Below are 14,862 nucleotides of genomic sequence, written 5' to 3' on the forward strand. Positions count from 1 at the left end.
AAGGTTCATTAAATGTATGCTTATTTCAACATTTGATAGAGGCACAATTTAAAATCACAATTCCTTCCAACTTAGGATGGTTTTAGCCATGTCTTTTAAAAATGGATAAATATTGATGAACACTGGTACAACACATTTTGCTATGTTAGCAGTGTTTTTATAGCACACTAATCACCCAAGAGTGTATCCAGGTGTGTGGGGCCAGCCCTTGGAGGGCTTCTTGTGAAAGTCATGAAGAGGAAGTGGCTCTGATGTACTGAGGGATCCAGGCTTTAGGTGCCAGGTATGAGATGGCATGGCCCTCCTGCTTTTGTGTATGCCTGTGATATGTGCTAATGGGAGATTGCTAGAGCAGTGGTGATTGGAGGGTTGGCAGAAGTGAATGTGTCTGATCTGGTAGGCCTGGCCTGTGTTGTGGAGTGCTATGTAGGTGTGGGTGAGGAGTCTGTAGCGTGCATGCTTTTGTATCCAAAGCCAGGGGAGTTCCCTAAGGAATGGTGTGATATGGGCTTTGTGTGGGACGTTGAGGACGGGCTTGGCTGCTGTGTTCTGGACCGCCTGCAGTCTTCTTCTGAGCTGGCTGGTTATCCCTATGTACAGGGAATTCCCATAGTGTAGCCTGCTGGTGATGAGGGCTTGGGCAATCACGCTCCTGGTGTTCTCTGGTGATTTTCTTCACCATCCTTTTTGTTTCGAAGCAGGACAAGGACACTGGTGTTAACTTGGGAAGTCATTTCCAGTTTGTTGGATAAGATCATTTCAAGGTTTCTTACTTGCGAGCAAGGCGTGGGAGGGGGGTCTGAGCTCTGTAGGCCACCAGGTGGATTCCCATGGGGAGCACTCTTTTTCGAAGACCACCACTTTGGTTATGTCAGAGTTCAGTTTCATTGCACATAAATGATACTGCTTAATGGTAGGCAACTATGTATGTAAATGATTATGTCCTAATGTCCTTTACACATTGTGGAACACTTTCATAACTAAGGCCATTTAGTGATTATCAATGATTATGACTTCACAAGGAAATCTAACCTTTTATGCCCTCTGAATAAACCCCATAAATGAACCATGAGTTTTTAACTGTTGCTGCTTACGTCTTATACATAATTGTTAACCACAGAAAAAAAGCGTCAAAACTTGAGCCAGTTGAGAATCACAGGTGTATTTTTGTTGTTACCGTTTTTATGGTATGTATGTATGAAGTGCAATGGATGATGAGCAGAATAAGGGCCTAAATAGATAGTAATGAGAAAGAGGTACAGAATAGAGGAAGAGTTTTTAGGAAGGCAACATGATCTAGTGGCAACGCCACTGTATACCAAAATCTGAGACTAAAGCTGTCTTTAGAGCTTTACGAATTGCACTGTAAATATGGCAATTTACCAATGACTTACTGAATGTGTTCGTAGTGCAGCTATGGTCTTTGAAAGAGCCATTTCCCACAATTCGTCAAGATAGGCTCTGTTCACTAAGCCCTGGGACGTATGCAAAATGTGATCCTCAACTACAAAAAACCTGAAAAACAAAGCAAAGTGCAGATGGAGTTAATTAAAAGACCATTCACCAAGTCTGTCTGATTCTAAAATTCCACCAAGCTGTTGACAAGAACTGAACAATTGTTGGAAAACGAAGTATGAGACTCTTTTGTGATTAAGAGGCCTGAGTTGCATAATAAAAGTCAGACAAAACAATAGAACTTGTCCCATAATGAATACCAGATTTGCTTAATATGGAGGTATTTTCACTACAGCAATTTGCTAATCTACATCATATAATCTGCAACTGATGGGGGTTCATTTGGAAAGTGACATGGGTTAATGGCCAAAATTGCTGTAGTAATGTTCTTGTGTAACAGTGTGCTCAAATAAAATACCAACAAACAATCTGACTGCTCCAAAGGCTGTTTTAAAACAACATGTGGAATGGTTAGGTCCTCCAATGGAATTCAGCGTGTAGCCTTCTAATGCTAGATTCCTAGATTTCTGCATGGTGCCCCAAAGATCTCCAAGACACAGGCTCCTTAACATTTGTGGCTCCACTAGCAAAGGCTGTTGGGTCCTTTAGTTATGAAATTATGTCTTGTGCAGATGGCACCTAATTGGGGACATTGTTTGGACACAACCTTGATGTAACAAAAGCCAGGTTTGGTTACTGCATATATGCTGTGGCTTCACGGATGAAGCAGAATTGTCTCCAGTTTAAATGGAGAAAGACAGATTTTACTATCTGGCAAAGCCAATATGACTTGGTCGGATGGCGGTGGCCTCTGGAATTGTGAAACCCCGCCGGCCCAAAAAGGGTGGTAAGAAATCTTGTTATTTTACTGGATGTTATACTTACTGTGGCTGATCAGGTCAATGCAATGGTTCCTGTTTTGGCATCTTTCACCTTCTCAGGAAAGTCTTTTTCTGGCTTCTCCTGAATTTTAAAAAGACTATTAGAAAGACCCTTATAACTAATTGCCTGGATTATGGAAACTCTCTCTTGGTTGCCATGAATGAATCTCTTCTGTCACAAATGCAGGTGGCTCAGAACACAGCTGCCCAACTGATATACCATCTTTAACTGGGCACGCCCTCGGTGCTGCTGTTGAGTTGCATACAGTGGCTCCTGATTAGGATGCAATATTATTTTTAAACGCCTCTGCCATGATCATAGAGCCCTTCAATGGGCAGACCCTGCCTATCTCCATTCAAGAATTTGGTTCTACCACCCTGCGTCTTAGATCATCTGATACTGCACATGCTATTCCCCGATGTATTTGGACATTTAGACACGAGGGACAATCCTTTCCTTACCTTGCACCATATCACCAATAAGATGCCAATCCACATCCGTACTTGTCAAATTTTTACAGCCTTTAAAAACTGCTAAAAACGAGGCTATTTTAAATATTCTGTGTACTGGCATGCCAGCTATTCTGCCCTGTAGGCTTCAGGCTCTAGTGTTGGGATGCTCGTGTTGGAGTGAGGTATCTGAGCTTTATAAAGTACTCATAACATAATATATCATAAAAGAGGAAGCCTTTAACCCCACAACCAAGGAACCTTCAATATGTGCTTAGACACTACTATTGAGAATTAGATGGCTCAGGTGTCTGAATCCACAAATCAGCTGTGTGAAGGCAGGTCTTCTGTAGTACTTGGTACTTCATAGGATGATGCACCTTCTTGGGTAAAGAATAAGATATTGTCTTTGTGCAGTATTTCCAAATGCGAAGAATGAGGTACCAAGTACTTGAACCTCCTCAAGTCCTCCAGAACATTTCTGGTAATCTGCCTGACTTTGCTGTATTGCTTGGCTTCAGGATATCGTTCACGATTACATCAAAGCCATATTCACAGAATAAACCTCTTCTTACAAAACTGCCTCATGGATATCACCCTTTCCATTCACCAGTGTATAAGCCTCACTTATAGACCGATGACCCTCACTCTACTAACTCGTAGGGATTGTCTTCAAAGTAACTTTGCTGCTGCTGCTTTAAAAAATATAGTGTAAAATATTGCAAGGTGAAACATTTTCTTATAGCAACTCACCATTTCAAAATGTATTCGGGACATGGATACCTAAGAAAAGGCAACCGACCTAAAGACATTCCGTGCTTTTAAGACCAGCAACAGAACAAATTACCACCTGTGGAAAAAAAGGGCCAGGACTCCTAGTAAGGAAGGTCCAAGGTGAATAATCAAGGCATCATTAGTTCCTCATCACGGTTCTTACCTAACAAGGTCAACGTCAGGAGTACACCAGACTATGAAAATACACAACACCGAGCCATACACGAGGCCACTCCTGTTTTTATGTATCATAACGTATGTCTTCTTAAGCACCCATAATTACTTGGGAACTTAACATTGCAGTTTTTCGCTCACTTTATCATTACAGACAAGTACCAGTGGCAAGCAAATCTGTCTTGGTCCTGCCTAAAAAGCAAGAGTCCAGCCAAGCCAGCAGTACATGTCCATACCAAAGGGATGATTACTGTATAATTTCCCTAAAAAGTCGAAAAGCTGTGAACACTAACAACCAGACCAGAGACTGCGATTCTATCAATTATGATACTGTAGATTGTTAATATTATCTGCTCGTCTAAACTGAGGCTTTTTTGTTGATTACTTTTACATATATATACACATATATATATATATATATATATATATATACATACATATACATACACATACACACATATATATGTTGTCTCACTTTTTCACCTGTTTCAATGTGTGGTCAAGTATGAGGACTTTGAATTACTATTATATCAAAGACATAAATAATATTACACTTGGTATGTTATCCTATTTGTTATGCAAGAAGGGTTACTGTCTTGTTACTCTGATACACAGGCAACTGGTGCACCCCCTGAGTCTTTATCTAACTGTGCCATTTACACTGTGGACCAAAACTGCTAGAATCATTATCTATGTTCACAAGCTAACACATTTTCTATAATTTTTAATCACAGTTCAACAGCTGAGTGAATGAAAGAATTTGCCCTGCTAATGTAATCACATTTCTTTGAACTTCTAGGAAAAATAGAGGCAGCTTGACACAAATAAGGATTACGCTGCTTATCCTGTATCAGTTTGTTGCATGTTGTGCTGTAGATTCACATGCTCTACATATTCCTGCTACCTAGTATTAGGCTCGGACGTTTGCAAGTTGTTTTCCTTCAGAGAATTTGTTTGAAACACAATGTGTTGGTGAGTCCTCCTCTGGTCGTAGATGCTAATGTTGGTCTAACACAAGGAACCACAGACAAGATGTAGTCTATTTGGGCCTTGTCAGTAGGGTACAGTTTGAGTCTGCTACTACAGGAGCAGGACGAAGAATGATTTGTATATGGCTGGTTTTTGTCTGATATTATATGGGTGGGCATAAAACAGATGGGCTGAATTGTGGTCCTGAGTAATTACCAGTGGCTGAGGCTAATTCAAGCAATCCACCAATCACTTGGGCATGGAAGGTAGTGAATTCAGAAAATGCTTCAATGACAGAACATCTTGTGTGATCTACAGGTCATTAAAGGATTAATGAAGACATTCTATGTTACAATTGCTGTGGAGCACAACTGCTAGACATGTTAACTATCCTCACAAGACGGCAAGTTCTCGATTATTCTTTGACCACAGTTCAACAGCTGAGTGAATGAAGGAACTTGCTGTGCTAATGTAATTACCTCTTGGAATTTCTAGGAAATAGAGGTAGTTTGACATGAAAACAGATAGTCACTTATTCTGTAGGCGTCTGTTCGTTGCATAAAGAACTGTAGATTCACATGCTCTACATACTCCTGCCAGCTAGTGTTGGGTTTGGATGTTTGCAAGTTGTTTTCCTTCAAAGAAGTCTTTGAGTCACAATCTTTTGGTGAATCCTCCTCTGGTCATATATGCGCATGGGCACCAACTCAATTTTTCGCCCAATGTAGGGATACAGCAGTGTGAAGGATAAAAATAGTGTTCATGTGTATTGAAAGAAAAGAAAGATTAAACAGAAAGATATCTGTAGCAATGGCTGGCTTCGGGGGGGGGGGTGGAGGAGGTGGGCTTGTGAATATACAACACTACATGCAACATAGAGGTGCCTACAGGGTAACGATCTGCTCCTAGCATGTGTGACTGTGGATACACATCCTCTGCACTGACTGTAAAGCATCACTGCCCTAAGTGATGGCTAGCCAGTGGATTGTGCAGAGGTCTGGCACAGGCTCTAGAGGACAGTGTGACCCACTCTGGCTTGCTCTCTTGCCAGGATGTCCACACAGTGAAGTTTTGTAAATGTATGTGCAGTGGACTCCATGGTCTCCTTACACAAATGCTCTATGGGTATATTCCCCAGAAAAGCCATAGTAGCTCCCTATTTCAGGGTGGAGTGTCGTCCGTGGCGGGAAGGTAGGGTTCTTTTAGTTTTAGCATAACAGGTTTGGATGCATTTGACAATCTAACTGTGATCCCTGCCTTAGAAATAGTGTGGCCTTTATGAGACTGAGTCTGAAAAGGGTCAGCCCAGCAACAGACTGCTGCTGTTCCACTAGCGTAGAGTATGATGGGTGCTGGCCCTTACCAACATTAGAGCCACCATTTGCTTGTGTCCACTGGCTTCAGAGGCACTCCTGAAGCGGCACATATGAAGTCTGGTGTGGGGCACTATGGCAATGCATGCAGCTATCATTCCTAGAAGGCACATAACTGTGAAAACTGGAAAAGAGGCAGAAGCTATTGGAATGACTGCACCCTCTGAGGGCTGGGGAAAGCCGTGCCCATAACTGAGTTGAGGGCAGCCCCTAGAAACAAAGGGATCTAGAGTGGCTCCAGGGGAGACTTTGTAGCGTTCCCTTAGAACCCTAGGGCTCTATAGGAGGAAGACCGCAGCCTGGGTGTGAGCTAGGCACTCATCTTTTTGTTGCCTTTATCAGCCAGTAGTCCAGACAGTGGAAGACGTGAATTCCTCCTTAACGGAAGTGAGTGGCTATCATCGGTAAGAACATGGTGAAGACCCCGGGAGCCATGGTGACTCTGAAGGTCGGCACCTTGAACTGATGCAGAAGAGTTACCATGAAGTGGAGGTAGCGCCAATGAGTTGGATGAATTGAGATGTGAAGGTACAGTTCCAGGGTGGCCACAAAAACAGGGAGATGACATCCTGTAGGGTGACCGCGTGGAAATGTTGAGAGAGGTTGCATCTGTTGAGATCGTGAAGGTTGAGGATTGACCTTAGAGATCTGTTCTTCTTGGGAATTAGGAAGTATAAGGAGTAAACACCTGTGATTGGGCACTGGATCTATGGCTCCTTTGGACAGGAGCACTTGCACCTCCTCTTGTAGGAGCAGGAGATGTTCTGAGCTGAGGGTGTAGGTGCGAGGTGGAATGTTTTGTGGGGTTGAAATGAGCTTCAGGCAGCACCCATGTTCCAGGGTGGCTAAGACGCATTATCTGTGGTGATCTCCTTCCAGCAGGAAAGAAATCCCTGAAGTGTCCCTCGACAGGTGTTGTGTGATTGGGCAGGATGTGAGGGAAGTCAGTTTTTAGCGGTAGGGGCTCCCTTAATAGTGCTTCCTCTGTCTGGTCCCTTGAAGCTGTTCCCTTCTAAAGGAGCCTTGTATGAAACCCCTGCTATCCTGTGGGTGATAACCATGTTTCTGCCGATGGTAGGACATGGATGATTTCCAGACTCCTCTTTACTGCTGAATCCGAATGAACCCCTGCCGGAGGGAGCCTGTAGGGCACCCATTGCCTTGGCAGTTTGTGTCCTTTATTTTTGTCAGGTATCAACCTGACATCTGAACAGGTGTTACACATCGAACAGCATGTTGTCGAGGTGCTATTGCACCGCCAGCTTGAAGCCAGACATGCGTAGCCAGGAGTGGCACCAAAGAATGACAATGTTCAACTACCTTGGCTGCTGTATCTGGCACATTCAGTGCACATCGATGGTGGACTGGAAATAGCCTTTCCTTCCTGAACGAACTCTTCCCCCTATCATAGCGAGAGAGTAGGCCTACGGAATTAGCGATGTGCTAACGTATGGCCACACCCACCGCTATTCTCTTCCTCAGAGCATAAATCCCCTTGCTCTCACTGTCAGGTCGAGTTTCTCCAGTGACCTGGGCTGCTGCTCTCTTTCTAGCAGTGGTAACTACTAAGGAATCTGATAGAAGACAACCCCTGAAGTAGAGCAGGTCAGAAGACTCTGGTTTACTTTTTTTTTTTTTTTTTTTCTCTTCAATACGTGGTGTCACCACACAAGATTCCACTGGGTCTTTAAGGATCTCTGGGGCAGATTTTATCATTACCTTGTGCATCAGGAAGCACTTAAGAGAGTTATCTATCTTGGAGAGCATCTCCACCAAAACATTCTCCTCCCCAGGGTAGTATACACCTCTACTTTATGGCAGGCGACTGTGCGCTAAATAACACTGTGGCACACTGTGATGTCATCTGGCAGGGAGGCCCTAACTGGTACATGTTCTAGATCATGGCCTGGCTGAGAGTCTATGTCATATTGCTCCCAAGGATATCCTGAGGCACCTGGATAGACTGGAGCAAAGTTCTCAGTTAGGAAATAGGGCCTAGAACTGCCAGTATCGGAGTAAGACTCCGGAGATCCATTAAGAGAAGACAAAGGAAGTGAGGGCAGAGGTGGTGGAGGAGGTGAAAAAGGAGGAGAAAGGGGAAGAGGAGCAGAAACTTTGTCCTTAAGCCTCTTGGGGAGCAAGAGGGGCACAGGAGTGTCCATGACAGGCTTCCTAGAAGGCAGGACTGCATTTCTTTGGCAGGGTCTTCTACGAGGAAGAGAACTTGCCTGTGCATGGGTGGATGACGATGCTTCTCTGCTTTTGGCCCAGCTCCTGCTGTAGCCCTCTCAAGGTTGGGCCATTCCTTGATTTTGAGAGCTGAGGGTCTCTGATCTCAAGGTGGTTTCAGGGCAGACGGAGGCTGCTTCGGTGCAGGTGGCATTTTTTTTATTTCGATGACTGAGCCAGGTTTGGGGGTTTGAGGGTTTGACTCGAGGGTGGTTGCGGCCAGTGCCTGTCGGCAAACGCACCTCGGAGGCCCAGAGGTGACAGGCACCTCGGGTGAGCCTGAGGGGCTGGGTCAGCTGACGGTGCAACACCGTTGGGGGGACAACCAGTTGTGCCCACCAGCCCCTTCTGAATAACACGGCACCGGTGGAGTGATTCCGGATTTCCCGATGCTCGTTGAGAGGGTCTGCATGATGGAAAATGGCTCCTTGTTGCAGTTACCCCCCACTTTTTGCCTGGTATTGATGCTGACTTGAATGAGAAGTGTGCTGGGACCCTGCTAACCAGGCCCCAGCACCAGTGTTCTTTCACTAAAAATGTACCATTGTTTCCACAATTGGCACACCCCTGGCACACAGATAAGTCCCTTGTAAAAGGTACCAGTGGTACCAAGGGCCCTATGACCAGGGAAGGTCCCTAATGGCTGCAGCATGTGTTGTGCCACCCAAAGGGACCCCTCACCTAACACATGCACAGTGCCATTGCAGATTGTGTGTGTTGGTGGGGAGAAAAAGGCAAAGTCGACATGGCATCCCCCTCAGGATGCCATGGCCACAAAATGCTGCCTGTGGCATAGGTAAGTCACCCCTCTAGCAGGCCTTACAGCCCTAAGGCAGGGTGCACTATACCACAGGTGAGGGCATAGCTGCATGAGCAATATACCCCTACAGTGTCTAAGTCTATTCTTAGACATTGTAAGTACAGTGTGGCCATATTAATTATATGGTCTGGGAGTTTGTCAAAACGAACTCCACAGCTCCATAATGGCTACACTGGATACTGGGAAGTTTGGTATCAAACTTCTCAGAATAATAAACCCACACCGATGCCAGTGCTGGATTTATTACAAAATGCACACAGAGGGCATCTTAGAAGATGCCCCCTGTAAATTTACCCAATCCTTCAGTGCAGGGCTGACTGGTCAGTGCCAGCCTGCCACTGAGACGAGTTTCTGCCCCCTTGGGGTGAAAGCCTTTGTGCTCTCTGGGGACTGAAACAAAGCCTGCACTGGGTGGAGGTGCTTCTCACCTCTCCCAGCAGGAACTGTAACACCTGGCGGTGGGCCTCAAAGGTTCATGCCATTTGTTACAGCACCCCAGGGCATCCCAGCTGGTGGAGATGCCCGTCCCTCCGGCCACTGCCCCCACTTTTGGCGGCAAGGCAGGAGAGGATAATGAGAAAAACAAGATGGAGTCACCCACCAGTCAGGACAGCCCATAAGGTGTCCTGAGCTGGAAATCCTCCATCTTGAGTTTCGAGGATTCCCCCAATAGGATTAGGGATGTCCCACCTCCCCTCAGGGAGGAGGCACAAAGAGGTTGTAGCCACCCTCCAGGACAGTAGCTATTGGCTACTGCCCTCCTGACCTAAACACACCCCTAAATTCAGTATTTAGGGGTGACCCTAAACCCAGGAAATCAGATTCCTGCAACCTGAAACAAGAAAGACTGCTGACCTGAAAGCCCTGCAGAGACGACGGAGACGACAACTGCTTTGGCCCCAGCCCTACCGGCCTGTCTCCTGACTCAAAGAAAACTGCACAGCAACACACCCGACGGGGACCAGCGACCTCTGAAGCCTCAGAGGACTGCCCTGAAACCTGAAGGACCAAGAAACTCCTGAGAACAGCAGCACTGTTTACCCACAGCAACATCTTTGCAACAAAGAAGCAACTTTAAAAGAACTCACTCTTCCCGCCAGTATGGAACTTTTCCCTCTGGACTAGATGAGATTGTTTGAGCCCTCACTGTCGCAAGTTTTGAGTACATAAAATCTATCTATTGACTGTCTCGCCACCTTACTGCATATGATTTCACTTTGGTTCATTACCATGTTCTGACTGGGCCGTTTTCACCCATAATGCACTGTCAATTCTATTAGCATTGTGGGAGATCCCTGTGGTTGCATTGCTATGCTCCCATGGTTAACACCATGATCCTTGTTCTTAGTCCTAATGTTCTTTGTTTAGGGTTCTGTGGGCTTCGCCTGGTATTTGTAGCCTGGGTGTGGGAGGGTTGTTTTATGTTCTCAAGTTACGCAATGTTATGTTGTTTTGTTTTGCAATCCAGTTTATTCTCATCTCCACAGTCCACACAGATGGCTACACAAGACTCACATGGAGGAGATACTACCTCCTTACACAAAAATGCTCTGGGACTCATTTTACTGTCCAGGAATGTACAAGATTTAAACAATCCCTGTAAATGCAGGATGGTGCTGCAATATCTTCGCGGGCATGCAGTGCAAGTGCATTCCTGCAGGAGACACCTTTCAGCTGGTACGGCATCCCCCATTTGCTACCACTTGGGGCCCACACAGATACTTTACAAGTTATAGCAACTGCTCCCCTGGTGTTTGTATTCTGATTCATAAATCTTTGCTGTTTCGACCACTGTCGACCTGAGTATATTGCGCTTGCAGATATATAATGGTTGCGGGCTGTTGGATAACCGCAGGATCCTACTAGTCAATGTGGATTCACCCAATACTGATGCCCCAAAAAATTTTCAAGCTATTCATTCACATATTGATCGCTTCGACACAGATCATATCCTTATGGGTGGAGACTTTAATTTGGCAATAGATCCAGCGTCAGATATCACTTTGCATGCCTGGTCACCAAAGACCTGTTCCTTTAGGACATTGAAGGATCTCTGTACCGCTTTCGCTTTTCTGGACCCTTGCCGATCATGCGGCTCTGGTGCGTTAGTTTATACTTTCCACCCCATAGCACTTGGTCCCCAATAGATTATTGCCTGCTTGCGGGTATCACTGCACAGTGGGTCATGGCGGTTCAGCATCTCCCGCTGACATTATCTGACCACTCCCCGGTGTTACTAACTCTTTCTATACCTGCAGACTGCAGTGGCAGGAAATTTTGGAGGTCCCGTACATGCATTGTCGGACACTCCATTTTGCACATCCTTGCATAAATCAGTGCTCGGCTTTTTAAACTTAAATGAGGGATCAACGGACACTTGGGCAGTGTTGTGGAATGCCTTCAAGGTGTACATCAGAGGTACTTGCATTTCAACGCACTCTGGAGTCCTGCGTGACACATGTAACGGTCTTGCACGGGTTGAAGCGTAGCTCGCAGACATTGACCGTGAATCCACAGATGTCGAGGCTGCACCTCATCTGGCTCATCGTAGGCTCCTACTAGATGAGTTTAACACCCTTGAGGAGCAAGAAGTGCAATACATGGGCAAGTATACTAAGGGCCACAGATATGGGGAGGGAGGCAGACATGGGAGACTGCTTGCCAGATTGATTCGACCAACTTGCCCCGTGTCCCATTGTAGGAGAGCGTCAGAAATGGAGGGACACACTTGTCATTGTTATACTGGTTTATTAAAGTAAAGAAGAGTTTGGCAGTCTCTTAATTGTGTTATTCTTGGTAAGTCTTTTGTCTTTTAGCGTCTTCGCCTTCTCCTTTTCCTTTAATCTTCAAGCTTTTCTCCTCCTGTTCTCTCATCCAGGGCCAACTCAGGAGGAGCATGCAAAAAGAAGAACACAGGTCTTGTTAAGTATGTTCTCTTTTTGTTTTCTATTCCTTTCTCATCCTCATTGTCTCTCACTTTTATTTCTACCTTTCTTTTCTGGTACTGGTCTGGTTTCTTTCTTTCTTTCTGTTACCCTTCTTTCCTGTGCTTTAACTTCCTGTTGTGCTTCTGTTCTCTTTTCTCTTCCTTTTCTGTTTTCCTTTCTATCTTGCTTGCATTCCCTGTTTTTTTTATTTGCCTTCCTGTTCTGCTTGTTATCTGTCTTCTTTTTATTATTCTCAAATACTTAGCAAAATGACTCGAGTATTTTTAAATAAAAATATTATCCCATACCTACACTGTTTCTGATATATCTTTATTTTCAATGTATCCACATGACTGCTATATCTTTATATTTGTCACAGTCCAATTTAACACAACCTTCGGATTTGGAAAACAATTGTTAACAAAATACAACCACTTAAGACCACGTTCCAGTCTTCTCTGGGCCCGTTTTAGTGAAACAAATTATCTCGAGAACGAAATTAAAGTATATACAAAGGGGAATGGAAAGGAAAACCAACCCGTTCCCTTCTTAACCCGCCCTCCCCTTCCCCGTACCTGGTTAGGCCAGGATCTCCCTGAGCATGGCCTGCTTCAGGGTATTGCTGCCTCCGGGGTGCCCGGTCCGCTGTACCGCCGTCGGAATAACTTCTTGTGGTCCTGCGTCGTGGTCGGTTCGCCCTCCTGTTGTGATTCCGGTGGGGGGTAGGGTGTTCCTCCTCTACCGCAGTCTTCTGGGCTTTTAAAAGCCCTCCAGGTGCTGGTGTCTCCGTCATCTTGTAGGAGATATTTCCGGGTCGGATAATCCGACGCCGGAAGTATCCCCGGGTCATCGGCATCCAAGGATATACCCCCCCGGGGGTTGCATCCACGGAGGACGCCCGCTACACCCAAATCATCAAAATTCAAAGACCTGACAGCAGTATTGTTGCTGGCACTGCCGAGGATCTGCCAGAGTATTTTTTTAATTATTATTCCAGACTCTGCACTGCAAAAACAGGGCCTTAGGGTCTGGCACTACAGGACCATCTTGACGATATTGCTATGGTCTGGTTGACATCTGCCCAACAGCAATTCCTTAGTGAGCCTTTTTCTGTGGAAGAGATATCATAAGTGATAGATTCATTGGCCGGTATGCGTGCTCTAGGGTTGGATGAGTTTAACGGAGCATTCTACAAGCAATTTAAGGATATTCTTAGCCCTCACCTGCTATCGGTATATGCCGAGGCCCTTGAGGCTGGGGCACTCCCTGAATCAATGAGAGAAGCGGTCATGGCTTTATTACCGAAACCAGGAAAGACCCTCTGAATTGCAGGTGCTACCGCCCTCTTTTCCTGATTTATTTGAACTATAAGATTTTAGCCAAGATGATAGCCACACACCTATCCCTCTTGTTGGAGACCATCATTTCCCCCGCTCAATCCGGCTTTATTCCGCACTGTTCCACTTCCATTAATCCACGCACTGTATTCGCAGTGCTAGACAGAGTGTCCCCCAAGGTTCCAGCAGTGGTTGCATTATTAGACGTCGAAAAGGCTTTTGACTCGCTTGAATGGCCCTTTTTGCGCGCTGTCCTTTGAAAACTCAGGTTCACCCTGGGCTATACCAAGCTGATTTCCCTGTTGTATTCGCGGCCCATGCCAGCCATACGGCTTAATGGTGAGCTCTCTTCATTCTTCCCCACGACATGAGGCACACGGCAGGGATGCCCTCTATCCCCTTTGCTCTTCATTCTGGCCATGGATCCATTAGTGCGCCATTTGTGTGAAAGTCAAAGACATAGAAGGCTGACATGGACCACAGGACCACTGTTGGTACCGCTCTACGCAGACAATATCTTGCTGTTCGTTCGTCACGAACCCCATGTTGGAAGAAGTGACTTGTTTTGGCGCATTCTTAGGGCTTTGTATCAACTGGACTAAATCTGAGCTTTTCCTACTGACTGAAGTTACCTGGCCACCTGAGACTGGGTTCCCCTTGCGTTGGTACCCCGACTCGGTGAAACATCTTGGTATTCACACACACCGAGACAGGGAGCAGGTCCTGCGGCTCAATCACGGACCTGCAGTGAAGAGATTTACAGCCCAGGTACACAGATGGGTTAAACTACTGATCTCCATGGCGGGCTGGATATCACTCTTTAAAATGGTGGTTCTCCCGGAATTTTTATATCAATTTTTAAACATTCCGATCCAGCTCACCAATTCTTTTTTTGTAATGCTTTGCAGCCTGATTAACCGACTGGTATGGGCTGATCGGCAGCCACGCATTCGTTGGGAAGTCCTGAATCTCCCGTATCAGTGGGGTGAATTTGGTATCCCACACTTTCAGCCCTACTACCTTGTGACGCAGTGCCATTACATGCATCACTGGTATCAGCCGGATGCTTGCCTCCCCTACTCCATCCCAGACAAAGACCTTTTGGCCCCTGTCCCACTGAATGCCCTCTTGCTTGGGGGTGTCCCACTTCAGTGCAGAGATATTCAAACTCTTTCAACTACCAGCTGGGCATGCCACAAACTGGCTTGTGTGCTTCACTGTGGCACCCTGCACTCTCCAGCTTTGACACTGACCAATATCTATTTATGCCTATCACTCAAGAGGCACTGGTCCAGAGCACATTACGCACTTTTCAACTACACACCTTTGGAGATATTTTCCCGGATGACCACATATTCTCATGCACCATAGCTACTCGATTCACAGATGCCACGCATTTACAACGCTTTGTACTTTGCCGTCTGCAACCTGATGCATGGGCATGCTTTGCTACATATCCATTGGCTCCTGACG

The 14,862-nt window shown here is 45.7% G+C and overlaps 1 protein-coding gene across 2 annotated transcripts in view; it reads right to left on the minus strand.

The window, feature by feature from the left end:
- EXOC6B (exocyst complex component 6B) overlaps positions 1 to 14,862 on the minus strand; it is a 1,319,737-nt gene that overhangs the window by 903,880 nt on the left and 400,995 nt on the right. For both annotated transcript variants that reach the window (XM_069205590.1, XM_069205592.1), the window contains exon 11: positions 1,395 to 1,515. In XM_069205590.1, the coding sequence (XP_069061691.1) occupies positions 1,395 to 1,515 (121 nt within the window). The remainder of the gene's footprint in view (positions 1 to 1,394; positions 1,516 to 14,862) is intronic.

The sequence above is a fragment of the Pleurodeles waltl genome, chromosome 1_2 (assembly GCF_031143425.1).
Source record: "Pleurodeles waltl isolate 20211129_DDA chromosome 1_2, aPleWal1.hap1.20221129, whole genome shotgun sequence".
Lineage (NCBI taxonomy): Eukaryota > Metazoa > Chordata > Amphibia > Caudata > Salamandridae > Pleurodeles > Pleurodeles waltl.